Source organism: Vidua macroura, chromosome 25, assembly GCF_024509145.1.
Source record: "Vidua macroura isolate BioBank_ID:100142 chromosome 25, ASM2450914v1, whole genome shotgun sequence".
NCBI lineage: Eukaryota > Metazoa > Chordata > Aves > Passeriformes > Viduidae > Vidua > Vidua macroura.
The window spans coordinates 921,525-936,445 of record NC_071595.1 but is presented as its reverse complement, the minus strand read 5'-3'; the positions used below and the strand labels follow the sequence as shown (position 1 = coordinate 936,445).

The 14,921-nt window shown below is 57.4% G+C and overlaps 1 protein-coding gene and 1 long non-coding RNA gene across 3 annotated transcripts; both read right to left on the bottom strand.

Moving 5' to 3' along the window:
- Positions 1 to 3,631: 3,631 nt before the first annotated feature.
- LOC128818997 (interferon alpha-inducible protein 27-like protein 2A) lies at positions 3,632 to 5,926 on the bottom strand. Of its 2 annotated transcripts, none has more exons than XM_053998871.1 (5): positions 5,908 to 5,926; positions 5,582 to 5,638; positions 4,800 to 4,850; positions 4,282 to 4,443; positions 3,632 to 4,054 (listed from the first exon to the last, which is right to left on the bottom strand). In XM_053998871.1, exons 2-5 carry the CDS (start codon positions 5,583 to 5,585, stop codon positions 3,963 to 3,965), a joined length of 309 nt encoding a protein of 102 aa, XP_053854846.1. In that variant the 5' UTR covers positions 5,586 to 5,638; positions 5,908 to 5,926; the 3' UTR covers positions 3,632 to 3,962. The 2 variants fall into 2 exon arrangements, with proteins under 2 accessions (XP_053854846.1, XP_053854844.1); XM_053998869.1 differs by having other exon boundaries at positions 5,878 to 5,909.
- A 4,065-nt stretch (positions 5,927 to 9,991) lies between these two features.
- LOC128819010 (uncharacterized) lies at positions 9,992 to 11,791 on the bottom strand. The gene is made up of 5 exons (XR_008440622.1): positions 11,602 to 11,791; positions 11,307 to 11,362; positions 11,016 to 11,075; positions 10,676 to 10,750; positions 9,992 to 10,224 (listed from the first exon to the last, which is right to left on the bottom strand). It is a non-coding gene; the product is annotated as an uncharacterized LOC128819010 (long non-coding RNA).
- Between the last annotated feature and the right edge of the window lie 3,130 nt (positions 11,792 to 14,921).

Here is a 14,921-nt window from a genome sequence, read left to right as displayed (position 1 = left end):
ATGTCTGAGGTGTGTCTGCTGCTCACAGGTGTGCCCAGAGCCTCGGTGGCCGTGGCACAGGGGAGGCTCCAGGAATTCCTGTGTCTCCTGGGCAGCTGCTGGGGGTTTTCCCTCCTTCCCTGACCCCCCTGGGAATGAGCAAGGCAGCAGTGAGGACAGGATGGGGGTGGTGTGAAAAATAATCCCAAAGTTGAGTGTTCCTTAATAGCAGTTAACAGAAATATTCCCATAGAATAACACAGGATATTTGTACCTTATAAGAAACACTTTTCTTCCTCTGAACATCCTCACTGTTTCTTGTCTGGGAACACTTTCATTGAGGTCAATTTTTTGCAGGCATTTAGAATGAAAGATTGTCTCAGCAAGGCAAGTGAAATGACTTTAACTTTGACTGGCTGAGAGCAGAGTTGTTAAACATTGTGTAAACTCCTTTGGTGTGGTGACTGTGACATGACAACGATTTCAGTGCAGTTCCATGGTAATAATTAACACAGTAAGTAGTTTTAGTTTCTATTTCACTCCTGCTTGGAGGCCCTTTGGCTGCTTTTCCCAGGGCCTGCCTGGGCTGGTTTTGCCTCAACTCGAGTCCACACTGATAACACAAGAAGGATTACCTTGAAGGATTAAAGTATATACAAATTATACACACAGGCTCAAAGTTCTGAACACGAGCTTCTTTGTAATCAACATTTCTGACTGCTGAGCACACAAGATTTATTGAAATAGTCTTTTAAACAAAAAAAAATCAACTGTGTCCTGCTGAATCCTAGATTTAACTGGGCTGGAAAAGACCTTTAAGGTCATTGAGTCCACCCTGAGAGCTAACACCAGCTTTTAACCAGACCATGGCACTGAGTGCCATATCCAGTCTTTTCTTAAACTGTAGTTTCAGTGTGGACAGAGAAGCAATAAAGATGGATGTGAGAAAGAAAAATGGAAAACTTCCTGCTACCAGGGTTCCAGCAGCTCCCAGTGCAGGAGGTGCTCGGTGCAAACCTGCTGCTCCATCCCGGCCTCACTTCACTAAAGAAGGGAGCTGGGGGCACACTGAAGGCCACAGAACTAGGTGCAAAAGGAAGTTAAATTACCTTGGGAATTACTCTGCCAACTACTGCTAAAAAAAAAATCCCAGGATTTCTCTGGAATAGTTTCCAGCTCCTCGGAGACTTAAAACAGCAGCAAAGTCCTCATCACGTGTCCCAAGCTGTGCTGCTGCTTCAGTGCCAGGGCTCACAGAGGTGACTCAGAGGGAAGTGCAGTAAAGTCATTGGGTTTTTGGTAACAATCTCAGTAACTCCCCAGTCCCCTGAGCAGCAGTTTCTCTGTTGCCTTAACAACCAAAAAACCCAGAACAAATGCCCGTGCACCCAATGCTTACTGTGCTCGTAAATCTGGCATGGCTGGAACTTTGCTCCCATCAGCACAACAGGTTCCTCCCCAATCTTCCCTGACCTGTTGTTCTTTTTAAACATTCCAGAGACAAAACAAAGATTTGCTGCCTTCATTAAAGAGCTGCTCCCTGGCAGTACTTCTCCCTGTAGTACTTCTGATATGATATGCAAGAGATAAGTTTTGAGCCCTTGAGCTCCCAAGCATTAACTGTTGGGGTTTGTTTTTTCTTTTTCTTTACCTGTGTATGAGCACCAAAAGTATGTAAAAATCACTGAGCATTGCTGAGGAGAAAGGCTAGAAAGAGTTTTGGGAGCACTGAAATGGGTGTGTTGTGCCTCTGAGAGCTGCAGGTCTTGTCTCATGTTGCCAGAGTTTCACTCCTGCAATGGGTGATGTGACAGAGGGGTCCCCACAGGATCCCCTCCTTTGCCTTACAGGGAAATCCCTTTGGTCCAGCACCACAGAGCTGGGCAGGTAGGACTGACTCTGCTTTTGCATCTTCCCCAGGAGGAAACAATTGGTTTGGAAATGATGTGGGGGTCAAATGGTTTTGCACAATATTGCTGTGTTTGGTAGGAAGTTGACCCCAACCCTTTTTTAGGTGGATTTTTTTAAACTAAGGAAAAAATCACTCAGTCTGACCACTGGCACCAACTTCTTCCAGCAGCAGAGCTATAAGAACTTGCCTTTTTATCTTCAGTTTCCTCACCACAATCCCAAGGAGCATTCCAGAAGTTTTCTGTTGTGTTGTGTTTTCAGAGGGAAAAATTTTGGACATGCCAGGAAGAGCAAGTGGCAGAAGAGCTGTTGCAAGATTCTGGGAATGTGCTTTGGGGAGGCAGGTCATTGATGGGACATGGCAAAACACTCATATGAATATTAAGTCCCTAAGATTCATGGTTTTATATTGCAAATATCTCACAGAGGAGGTCCTTGGTGTTCAGCCACTGGCACCAGTGCTGGCTCTGCTCCAGGGAGCGTCACACAGATGCAGAATGGTTTTTAAAGTCATAAAGGCTCAAAAGAACTTGGGCAGCTTGGATTCCTCTAGCCACAGAACTGAAATGTCCTTTGGACATCACATTGCCTAAGCTGATGGATTTTCAGCAGACATTCAGCTTTTATTAAAGAAACAAGACCTGGGATACCTGACTTTCACCTGCCAGGTGGGAGAAGGGAATTTATGACAATGAAGCAGTGAAGTTAGAGCTTTACACCCCAAATCTTAAAATTAATCCCAAAATGAAAATTTTGATCTTGGAAGATCCAAGTGGATGTGGGCAGCACAAGCCACACACCTCAGCTTTGTTGCCTTCATTCTTAGTCAGCCTTTGGATATGTCAACAGAGGGGCTTGGGCCTCTGAGTGCTGGGCTTTTTATCCTCTCTTTTGCATATTTATGGCACAAACAGCCAGAACAAAAAAGGTCTTTTTGACCTGCTGGGAGGCAGGCTGCAGCTTTGGAGAGAAGGGTGAGGGTGATGGCACCTGAACTTTCTCCCCAGCTAAGCCACGGACTGATCCCCCAGCCCCAGCCCACACTCCCCATCACTCCTGAGGATCGATGACACCTCATGTCTTGTCCCTTCCAGTCTGTACCCTCTGTAAATTGGCCAGTCTTTCCTACCTCGTTTGGGCATTATGAGGCAGAATTTGCAGCCCCATGGTGAAAGGTGCTATATAACTGCAAAGTGTTACTTCAGAAGATGTAACCAGGTCACCAGTGCATCATAACCTATATGAAACAGACATTTTCTAATACGAGAATTTATAGAGTTCAATGTATGGTATTCATAAGTGAATTATTGAGACCCTCAAAAGAGTTCTTGTTTCAATCGTTATCTGTACTCTGGAAAAGTGATTAAAAACCTTTAACCTTAATAAAAGACTGCATCCATCCTCCTTTCCTCTATGATGTTGGAATCTAAAAGTACACAGTTTAAAAGCAAAATCTCACGGATTTCATATGGGAAGGACTCACTAGTTTCTAAACCACAGTTAAAATTGCAGCTGATCACCTGCACAGCAACATCTGATGGTTTCCACCTGGTGTTCCCACTCACACTGGGTTTTGTTGCTCTGGCATGGGCTGTAACTGCTCACCTGCCCCAAGCTGGGTGCAGGGGAACTGGGGGCACCATCACGAGCAGGTCAGTCCTGGGGACTGAACATCCCCTGTGCTCTGTCACCCTCTAATGCCACCATCACCCGAGAGCTGCAGCCACACAGAAACACCATCTCTGCTGCAAGCCAAGCACGTTTATTGGCTTCAGGGAAATCTCTGCTCACAAGAACACAAAGCTTTTAAAAGGGGAGTCAAAGCCCTGAAGGGTCTGTGGGGGTTTCCCAGGACCTGACATTGTGCATGGCAAAGACTTGGGATCAAGCAGCTGCTTGGCTTCTGTTGGTTGCTTGTCTGGAGTTGTCTCCTCCTCATATTTATCATCCATATTTATATCACCCAGGGGTTTTTTTGGGTTGTTTTGTTTTTTTTTTTTTTTTGGTTTTTTTTTGGGGGTTTATCACTTGGGTTTTTATCCTTTTTTGGGTTGGTCACTTGGAGGTTTCTTTCACCTGGACAGCCAGTCACCGCTTGCTGCACCAGCTGAGCCCAGGGCAGCTGTCAGTCCAACTTTGGCACCAAGAGAGAAACCTGCAGCTCCTGCAAAGACAAATCAAGATGTGAACTCCCAGGAGCATCGAGGCTGCCTGCTGAGGGACTGAGCACTGGGCACAGCCAGCCAAGGACTCCTCCTGGGCAGGGAGAGCCCCAGAGAGCTCGGAGCAGCTCAGACCAGTGAGGAATTTAAAGGGCTGCTTTGCTTCTAGACCCAGCCCATGTTCCCTGCCGTGGAAACGAAGCCCAGCTGCCCTGCCCTCCCCACTCACCGATGGACTGCAGCACGGCCACGGCGCTGCCGGCCTCCACTCCGCCGCCGTTGGCGATGGCAGCTGCCGACATCATCTTGGCAGCGACGGAGCCAGCGGCGATGCCGGCCCCTGTGAAGCCCAGCGCGCCGATGCACACCGGGAGGCCAATCAGTGCCAGTCCTGCCGGGAGGACAGAGCGGCGTTAGGGTGTGCCCTGTGACCCGCATCTCCCCCTGCCACCGGCACCGGAATCACCCTCCCCAAAAGCGCCCAGGGACCAGAGGGGGAGCGAGGGCTGGGGGTGCAGGGATGGGGGCACCCATGGGCGGCAGGAGAGGGACAGTGTGCAGGGCTGCAGCAGCGGGGGCAGGCAGAATTCCAGGCAGTGGCCAGAGCTGACCCTCCTCCTCCCGCCTGCACCGCAGCTCTCCCCAGCCCTGGTACTTGAAACCCCCAGCCCAGGCCAGCCCCCAGGACCAGGCGGGGCTGGGACCGGGCAGTGAACCCGAGCTGTTCATCCAGTGCCAGACCCTCACCTACTCCCACGGTGGCTCCAATGACAGCTCCAATGCCATTCCCATTCTTCCCTGAGAAAGAAAATGGCAGGAGGGCAGGGTGGACATGAGCACAGACAGCAAAGCTCCCCGGAGCAGTGCTGAGCACTCTGTGCCAGGCAGAGCAAAACCTCAGAGCGAGCAGCAGCTCCTCCAGCCGCCCCCGGCCCCTGAAGGCCCCCGGGAAGAGGCCACTGGTGGGGTGGCTCCCCCTGCCCCCCCAAGGCTGGGGGAAAAAGAGAGAAGGGGCACACCCCAGAATGCCCACCCACCCCAGAATGCCCACCCACCCTGTCCTGCCCTACCCACTGCACCCTCCAACCCGGAACAGCACAGGACACACGGCACGCGTCAGCCCAATCTGTCACCTGCACTGCCCATATGGCCCCTGGGCCCACAGCCACCCCTGAGCACGGATTTAGAGCCGTGGCCAAGCCACGTGTGCCTCGGACCCAGAGCCCCTCAGTGGCCGCAGGATGCTCAAGCTGGCGTTTTTGAGGGAGGCTGCCCTTTGTGGTTAATGGGAGGATCCAGGCTCAAAGGTTTGGGCTGTGGGGTCACCTGGAAAGGTGCACTCCACTAAGGGTCTCCCCAGACTGTGCCAGAGAGTTGGCCTGCAGTGAGCTCTGCTCCTGGAGCACACCCAGCCCCTTTCTGCCTCTGACCAGTGCTAGCAGTGGACACAGGAGTTCTTGCCACAGAGCAGTCACCTCAGAGCCCCTGTGCCCCCTCGTCTGTCCCACTGCACGAGCCACCCAACTTACCCATGGTGGGCTGGGCAGGAGAGAGAGCTGCGATGAGTCTGCTCTAATCCCGGTCCCTTGGGAAGCAAGAATAGGATTTTTTCCGTGGTCAGCAGGTGAGGTCAGCGGGGCTTTGTTGCCCCGCACGGTCGCCCCCAGCCACCCCTCTCCCACCCAGGAGACCCCGGCCCCCTCCCCTCACAAGAAGAGACCCCCCCCCGCCCGGCCCAGGGCTCGGTGGCTGCTTCGCAGCGAGATGAGCATCCCCCCGTTCCTGTGCCCCCCTCAGGGAAAGGGAGCCGTCCCCAAACACCCACCGTGGGACAGCGGCACCTCACGCCACCAACCTCTTGTGAGTCTGCTGTGCTCTGAGGGACCAAGGGCTGCCGGAAAGATCGAGCCGGGGGCGTGCCTGGTCAGCTGATTTCCGAGAAATTCTGAAGCCGTTCGCTCAATTTCGCTCTCTCCTTAGCTCTTGATGTTGCTGCCTCTGCTAGAGCAGGGCTGTGGCTCTCCCGTCCTCGGGGTCGCGCCCTGGGGGTGTCCCTGCAGGGAGCCCTTTCCCCCCAACACCTCGGGCGGGAGCTGCGGGAGCTGAGGGGAAGGACGCCCCGGGCTGGGGGCTCCTCAGGCCTGTCCCAAGCTCCCCTGTCCCAGCCCAAATCAGAGTGGGTGTCCTGAGCCCGAGGCTGCAGAGATGCACCCACTTCAGCCCTGGGGCTCTGCCGGCCCTGCAGTGCAGTCCATGCTGCCCTGAGGATTTGCTGGAGCAGTGCCGGGGTCCCAGGGACTGCCAGGCCTCAGTGGGAGCAGCCCCTCGCTGTGCAGGGGGACAGGGAGCAAGGCTGCAAACACTGCCTGCTGCAATCCCTTCCTGGAGCACGGCAAATCCCCAGGGGTGGGGCAGGTACCTGAGCCACGACGCACACCAAGCACCACCACACACAGCCACATCATCAATGCACTTTTATTAAAGCTTTCTCAGGATTTAGAGCTGAAGGCAATCCAAAACATTTGAAGGGGCAGCTGCGGTTCTGTGGGGGCTTTCTTGTTCCAGCAGTTCGAAGATACACATCAGGCTGCTTGGAAGGAAGGAAATCTGCTTCTGTCCACTGGCCGTGGTAATCAGGAGTTCTACTTCTGGACAGTAAGGGATCCACTGCTGCTCGGAGGACAGGGCATTTCTCCCCCCCCTGTAAAGACAGCAGTGTCATGCCCCAGGAGCATCGAGGCTGCCTGCTGGTGGACAAGCACAAGGCAGGGGCAGCCAGCAATGACTCTCCAGCAAGACTCCTCAGTCTGTGCCAGGCAGTTGGCCTGCAGTGAGCTCTGCTCCCTGAGCACATCCAACCCCTTTCTACTCTCCCTTTCTGCCTCTGACCACTACTAGTGGACACAGGAGTTCTTAGTTCAGAGCAGTCACCTGCCATCACAGCCCCTGATGCCCTCAGCCCTGACTCCTACCCCAGCATGTCCAGCTCTTTCCCCACATTGGGATTGATTCCTTTCGCACAGTTTGGGCACATTCAGACCAGTGATGGGTTCAAGGGCTGCTTTGGCTTCAGAGTAAGCCCAGGGTACAACCCCGTGTTCCCACCCAGCACAGCCCAGCCCCCCGGCCCTCCCCACTCACCAATGTGGAAATGTGCTACCTTGGTATTCACAGTCACGTGCACGGGCTTATTCTTTGGCAGTGCTGCAGGGAGGACAGAGCAGCGTTAGGGTGTGCCCTGTGACCCACATCTCCCCCTGCCACCGGCACCAGAATCACCCTCCCCAAAAGCACCCAGGGACCAGAGGGGGAGCGAGGGCTGGGGGTGCAGGGATGGGGACGCCCATGGGCGGCAGGAGAGGGACAGTGTGCAGGGCTGCAGCAGCGGGGGCAGGCAGAATTCCAGGCAGTGGCCAGAGCTGCCCCTTCCCTCTCAGCAGCAACAACAGAAGTGAAGTCGGGTGCTGCTCATCTCATGTCAAAGTCTCACCTACAAGTAGAAATCCCATGGCGAGTCCCAGAAGGAATGTAATGGCCCATGATGCAAAGACTAAGAAGGAAAGAGGCACAAGGGCAGGAGTTGGGCACTAAAGCTCCTCCAGGCTGGAGCCCAGTGCCCTGTGCTGGGCAGGGCCGAGTCCCTCTGGCAGCAGCAGCTCTCCCAGCACTGCCCTCCTTCAGCCCTGCAGACACCCAGGAGGAGAGGGGAGAAGGGGCAGACCCCAGGCTCCCTGTGCCCCCCCATCTGTCCCACTGCAGGTCCCGTGTCCCCCGCCCCACGAGCCACCCAACTTACCCATGGTGGGCTGGGCAGGAGAGAGAGCTGCGATGAGTCTGCTCTAATCCCGGTCCCTTGGGAAGCAAGAACAAGGTGTTTTTCCATGGGCAGCTGCTGGGGTCAGCGGGGCTTTGCCACCTCACATCATCACGCCAAACCACCCCTCTCCCACCCAGGAGACCCTGGCCACACCAGAAAAACAGAGACTCCTCAGTCCCCACCCAGGCTCCTGCCTGGCCCACAGCTACATCTGCTCTGCTGGTGTGTAAACAAAGGAGGCACGGACTCAGACCTGCAGGGATACTGAGATATTTATTGGGAGAAAGGAGCTGGTTTTATACCCTTCTTCAAGACCCATTATTTCCTTGTATGTTTTTTTTCACTAAGTGACCTATCACATATTGCCACATCAGCAACGTTCTTAACACTTTCTTAACGTCCTTCCATGTGTTGATCTCATGCTGTTCAGGTGTCTGGCAGATTCCAGCGGGTTCCTCTCCTTAGGGCGTTCACCAAGTGGCATTTCTTCCCAAGGTCAGCAGAGACAAGCTTCTCCAAGCTGCCATGGCATTCTGCAGGCACATCCCACAGCCTGTAAGTCAATTCTGTGTTATCTCTCTCTCTCCACTGGTGCAGTGAGGTGAGCAGCCCCCCGTTATTGCCCCCCCTACACAGAGAAAGGATGCTGTCCCCAAACATCCACTGTGGGAGCACAGCAACCAACACCTGTCCTGTGTGTACTGTGCTCTGAGGGTCAAAGTGCTGCAGGAAAGATCCCAAAAGGGAATGTCAGGAGAGGTAATTCATGAGAAATTGCTCAATCACTGAGTTTCAGATTCGTTCTCATCAACTCTTGATGTTTCTTTCTCTGCTGGAGCAGGGCTGGGGCTCCCCCATCTCCAGGACATTGGACCTTGGCGTTGTCCCTGCAGGGAGCCTGTGGCTTTCCACTGTGGGGGACTGCGAGGGATTATTTTAAAAACAGATGGTCTGGAATGAAATTAAGTCAACCGAAACAATAGTGTATCTGAAAACAGTTTATTGATAGTGAAAAAAACAAGAAAAAAAAGAAGTTATCCTACTAAAAAGTGCTAGAAAAGGCAGTGAAGGAGAAAGGAAAATGGAAAAGGAGTGGGGGGATAGAGAAAGAGGAACCCAGAGAGTAAAAGTAGAGAGCAGCAGCAGATGGAGGAGCGCCGCCGATGCTCACAGGACGCGGGATGTGCAGCAGGGACGGGCGGCCGGACACGCGGGGAGTGAGTGCGGGCTGCGGCAGGAGGTGCGGGAGCCGGGACAGGGGCGCGGCGGGGACCGGGCGGCACGGCGAATGGGTCGGAGGCGGGCAGGGATGGACGCAGGAGGCTGAGGCAGGAACAGAGGAGCGGCAGGGCGGCGGGCAGGGACACAGGGAGGCGGGACAGACGGCAGGGCGAGCAAGAACCCGCCAGGGCTGAAGAGCCGAAAGGCAGGCTGGAGCCAGGGCAAAAAGGACAAAAAGCGGGTTAGGGCCAGGGCAAAGAAGCACAGGTGTTCGGCAGGCTGCAGCCAAAGCAAAAATGCAAGGCTCGCCGGCTCTCAAACTCAAAAACCCCGAAGTCACCAATACCCAAAAGCAAAAAAAGCCCCCAGTCAAACATTCCCCAGCCCAACAGCAAGTCTCCAAAGCCCCCAGAGCTTGTGGTGCAAACCACGCTCCCCCCAGGATGCTCTGACAGCACCCCAGGAGCTCCTGCATGGCTGGTCCCCTGGGATCCAGTCCTCAGGAACCCAGACACAGCTCCCAGGACCCAAGAGAAGTCCCCAGCCCAGCAGGAGCAGAGGGGCACAGTGTGTCTGGCAGGACCAGCTCCCCTGTCCCAACCCAAATCAGAGTGGGTGTCCTGAGCCTGAGGCTGCAGAGATGCACCCACTTCAGCCCTGGGGCTCTGCCGGCCCTGCAGTGCAGTCCATGCTGCCCTGAGGATTTGCTGGAGCAGTGCCGGGGTCCCAGGGACTGCCAGGACTGCCAGGCTTCAGTGGGAGCAGCCCCTCGCTGTGCAGGGGGACAGGGAGCAAGGCTGCAAACACTGCCTGCTGCAATCCCTTCCTGGAGCACGGCAAATCCCCAGGGGTGGGGCAGGTACCTGAGCCACGACGCACACCAAGCACCACCACACAGACATGCTGGCACTGTTCATTTATTGTTTAACATGATTAATTTTGAGTAAAACGAATCCAAACTGCTTAAAGCGGAAGCTGTGGGAAGGATTTGAGTTTCCAGCATCTGCCGTTTGAAGATGAATAAGGGTGCATGGAAGGAAGGAATCTTGCTTTTGTTCCCTTGCATGGATCATGGAGAATCATTATGCAACCAGTTGCTGCTCGAAGGGCAGAGTCAGACTGTTTATACTGCCCCTGCAAAGACAGAAGAGTGATGTTCCAGGAGCTTCACGCTGCCTGCTGAGGGACAAGCATGAGGCAGGGACATGACTTCTCCTGGGCAGGAGAGGCAAGGGCCTCTATGGACTGTGCCAGGCAGTTGGCCTGCAGTGAGCTCTGCTCCCTGAGCACATCCAACCCCTTTCTGCCCTCTCTTTCTGCCTCTGACCAGTGCTGCCAGTGGACACGGGAGTTTTTGACACAGAGCACTCACCTGCCTGCGCAGCCCCTGATGCCCTCAGCCCTGACCCCTTCCCCAGCAGGTCCTGGCTCTTCCCACCACGTTGGGATTGATCCCTTTCCCACAGTTTGGGGGAGACTGGAACCAGTGAGGAGTTAAAGAACTGGTTTGGCTTTAGAGCAAGCACAGGGCACAAGCCCATGCTCCCTGCCAGCACAGCCCATCTCCACTGCCCTCCCCACTTACCGACCATGAAAGCGAAGGCAGCAGCCTTGGCCGTGGTAACCCCCATGGCGGCCACTGGCGCACCACTTGCCACGGCTGCAGGGAGGACAGAGCAGCGTTAGGGTGTGCCCTGTGACCCACATCTCCCCCTGCCACCAGCACCAGAACTGCCCTCCCAAAAAGCACCCAGGGACCAGAGGGGGAGCGAGGGCTGGGGGTGCAGGGATGGGGGCACCCATGGGCGGCAGGAGAGGGACAGTGTGCAGGGCTGCAGCAGCGGGGGCAGGCAGAATTCCAGGCAGTGGCCAGAGCTGCCCCTTCCCTCTCAGCAGCACCACCAGCAAAGCCGAGCGCTGCTCACCTATTAATACAGCTCCAATGACAAGTCCCACGAGGAATGCAAAGCCAATGAATTTGCAATCTAAGAAGGAAAGAGGCACAAGGGCAGGAGTTGGGCACTAAAGCTTCTCCAGGCTGTGCTGGGCAGGGCCGGGTCCCTCTGGCAGCAGCAGCTCTCCCAGCACTGCCCTCCTTCAGCCCTGCAGACACCCGGGAGGAGAGGGGAGAAGGGGCAGACCCCAGGCTCCCTGTGCCCCCCCATCTGTCCCACTGCAGGTCCCGTGTCCCCCGCCCCACGAGCCACCCAACTTACCCATGGTGGGCTGGGCAGGAGAGAGAGCTGCGATGAGTCTGCTCTAATCCCGGTCCCTTGGGAAGCAAGAATAGGATTTTTTCCGTGGTCAGCAGGTGAGGTCAGCGGGGCTTTGTTGCCCCGCACGGTCGCCCCCAGCCACCCCTCTCCCACCCAGGAGACCCCGGCCCCCTCCCCTCACAAGAAGAGACCCCCCCTGCCCGGCCCAGGGCTCGGTGGCTGCTTCACAGCGAGATGAGCATCCCCCCGTTCCTGTGCCCCCCTCAGGGAAAGGGAGCCGTCCCCAAACACCCACCGTGGGACAGCGGCACCTCACGCCACCAACCTCTTGTGAGTCTGCTGTGCTCTGAGGGGAAAGGGTGGAGGCAGGAAATGTCCTTCCAAAGGGGCTGGTCAGCTAATATTCCAGAAATTTCTGAGGCGTTCTCTCAGTTTTACTTTCGTTACTTTACTCTATGTTAACTCTTGATGTTGCTGCCTCTGCTAGAGCAGGGCTGTGGCTCTCCCGTCCTCGGGGTCGCGCCCTGGGGGTGTCCCTGCAGGGAGCCCTTTCCCCCCAACACCTCGGCCGGGAGCTGCGGGAGCTGAGGGGAAGGACGCCCCGGGCTGGGGGCTCCTCAGGCCTGTGCCAGGGCTCCTGTGGCTACACGGGGCGTTTCCCCAGCAGGTTTGGGACCGATGAAACTCCGCGGCTCTAAGGAGCACCCACAGCAGTCTGGAGAGCAGCGCTGAAGCGCCCTGCCTGTCTCCTCCGCAGCGGACAGCCCCCAAAACCAGCCGAAGCCCCTCTCTGCATCCCCCTTGTCCCGCTCCCTGCAGCCACTCCTCAGCCCGAGCCCGCTCAGGGCAGCGGGTGCCGTAGCTCATGCGCCGCTGCAGCTGGTTGAAGGGGACCAAATCCAGTTGCAAGTTGATCTGGTTCCTTTTTACCAGCCCCAGGGACGCATCATCTCTCCGGAGGCGCCGTCGGGACGGTGCTGGTGATGGGGGCTCCTGGCGTGGGGGCCCCAGCCCAAAAATACATACTTCTTAACATTCCATAGCACCGGCCGGCTCCATATGGGCATATGAAGAAGTATGTAGGGTTGGGAGGGAGAGGCGGGCGCCGCGGGGCTGGGGGCGCAGGGCACGGGGCTGTCCCTCTGCCGGCCGTGCCCTCCAGCTCCAGGGAGATCCTGGAAGGAGCCAGTGGCCATGGTGAAACCCGAGACTGGGCAGGGGCTCTGGAGGCACCTTCTCCACCTGCTTGGAGGGCGAGGCAGTGCTGTGGCCAACCCATGAGTGCCTCGGACCCAAAGCCCCTCGGTGGCTGGAGAGTTCTCAGGCTGCTGTTTTGGGGGGGTTTGGCTGCCCTTTGAGGGTGATGGGATGCTCCGGGATGCAGCTGAGGCTCACTGGTTTGGGCTGTGGGGGCACCTGTGGAGCTGCACCTGCGAGGGGAAGGGGGCAGAGCCAAGGGCCGTGTCCTGTGAGCCCACACGGGCCAGCACGGATGGATGGCAGAGGTGGGTGCCTGTGCTTGCAGCCACTTCCACACGGGAATCCCCTTCAGCCCTGGGTCTTGGCTTGGCAGGGGTCCCCCTGCTGCTGCTGCTGCTGCTGCTGCTGCTGCTGCACTGGGTCAGGATGCACCAACTCATTCCTCTGCCCCCTGCATCCCCCATGACTCCCAAACTCCACATCCACATATCTGCCCATGTGCCAGAGCAGTGGTTCAGGCTGGTGCACACGAAGCCAGTGTAGGGGGGCACTCACCTCCCACACCCCCATGCCCCTGTCCATCTCGTCTGCAGGGCCAGGAGAAGGACACAGGACTCTGGGCCCTTCCCACCCCCTCCCCACCCAGCAGCTCTGGACTGGGAAGGCTGGAGTTGCCTTTGCCCATGGGAGGAGGGATTCAGCTGAGAGCTCAGGGGCTTGACGGTCTGAGGGGGCTGTGGGGGACTCCCCATCCCCAGCACAGCTTGGCCATGGCAGGGTGACAGAGGGGACGCACCTTGACTTCAGTGACTTTCGCAGCCCTAAACCTGCAGCTGGAAAGGGATAATGGCAGGTACAGGGAGTGTCCCTGGGTTCCCAGGGCTGCCCCTCTCAGGACAGGGGAGCGAGGGGTGCGTGGGGGTCCGGCTGTGGGCACGAGGGACTGGCTGGACACAGCGTGGCCGTGACTCAGCACTGGGAGCCGTGGCCACACGTGCCACAGCCCCCTGCAAGGAGCCCTCGGGTGCCAATTACAGCCTCACATCGCTGGCCCTGCTCACAGCACCCACAGGCAGCAGAGTCACTGCTCAGTGTCCCCCCAAGACACCAACCCTTGCCGTGGCTGCCACCACAGCCACGCTCCCCCCAGGATGCTCTGCCAGCACCCAGGAGCTCCTGCATGGCTGGTCCCCTGGGATCCGGCCCTGAGCATCCCAGACACGGCTCCCAGGACCCAAGAGAAGTCCCCAGCCCACAGGAGCAGAGGGGCACAGCGTGTCTGGCAGGACCAGCTCCCCTGTCCCAGCCCAAATCAGAGTGGGTGTCCTGAGCCTGAGGCTGCAGAGATGCACCCACTTCAGCCCTGGGGCTCTGCCGGCCCTGCAGTGCAGTCCATGCTGCCCTGAGGATTTGCTGGAGCAGTGCCGGGGTCCCAGGGACTGCCAGGCTTCAGTGGGAGCCAAATGCTTGGGGCTGCACCCACCCTGAAACCGCAAAGCCAGGGCTCTCACATCGCAGCCGAGTTCACCTCCAGTCACCTCGGCTGACCTTGGGCAGCCTCTCAGTGCTGGATATTAGAGATACCCCAGCCCGAGTGGCCCAGGCAGCCCCAGCCCATGGCCCAGTTCCCACAGCCCTCGGCCGGGCTCTCCCAGTGACCTTGGAGGGCTGCACCCAGCTCCACAGGATGCTCGCTGCATCCGGGGATCCTCGCGTCCCCCAGCTCCAGCCCCGGCCCCTCCTGCTGGCTTCCACCACCCCTCCTTGCCCCTGCCCTGTTCAACCCCCCTGCCCTCTCTGTGCCCAGACATTCCCTTCCATCACCACCAACCCCTCTGCAGCCCTGGGCGTGCCCCCCACCACCGAAGGCATCCCCGAGCCCTCCCCAGCCCCAGCGCTGCACTTTGCAGCTGTAGACCCCGAGCTGAAACCCACCAGGGAGCTGTGGTCTGCAGCAGCCCCTCTTCCACGAATTCTCCATGTCCGCAGACAGGCTGGGAGTCCCCGGCCAGGGCAGCCCCCCGTGTTCTCTACCAGGAGCAGCTCCGTGCCCGGGCAGGGTGGTTTGTGGGCACCAGACGGCTTTGCAGGGGGAGGCGAAGGAGCCGGGGGGCTGCCGGGGCCGGCCGTAGTGGCACCCACGCGCCCGCAGGCACCCAACAACCCCAGCTTGGCTATAAAAGGAAGAGTCTTTTTTTTTTTTTCCCCCGGCTCCGCCAGCGCCGCGTCCCTGGCCGAGCTCTGCAGCCGCTGCCCCGCAGGGGCCTTTCCAAGTTTTCCCATCCAGCGCTGCCCCCCCAGCCGGCTTCCCCCGGCTCATCCATCCCCGGCAAACCCACTGCAGCAGCTGCTGAGTGACTTAAAAAATAGCAAGAGGCCCAGCAAGCAGGAGGGAGGTGGGTGCAAGCAGGAGGG

What these genes read in the sequence shown, in the direction of transcription:
- LOC128818997 (XM_053998871.1), bottom strand. An exon ending in TGGAGCCACCGTGGGAGTAG is followed by an intron (nt 4,444 to 4,799) that starts GTGAGGGTCTGG and finishes TCCTCCCGGCAG; the next exon opens with GACTGGCACTGATTGGCCTC. An exon ending in GGCCGTGCTGCAGTCCATCG is followed by an intron (nt 4,055 to 4,281) that starts GTGAGTGGGGAG and finishes TTGTCTTTGCAG; the next exon opens with GAGCTGCAGGTTTCTCTCTT.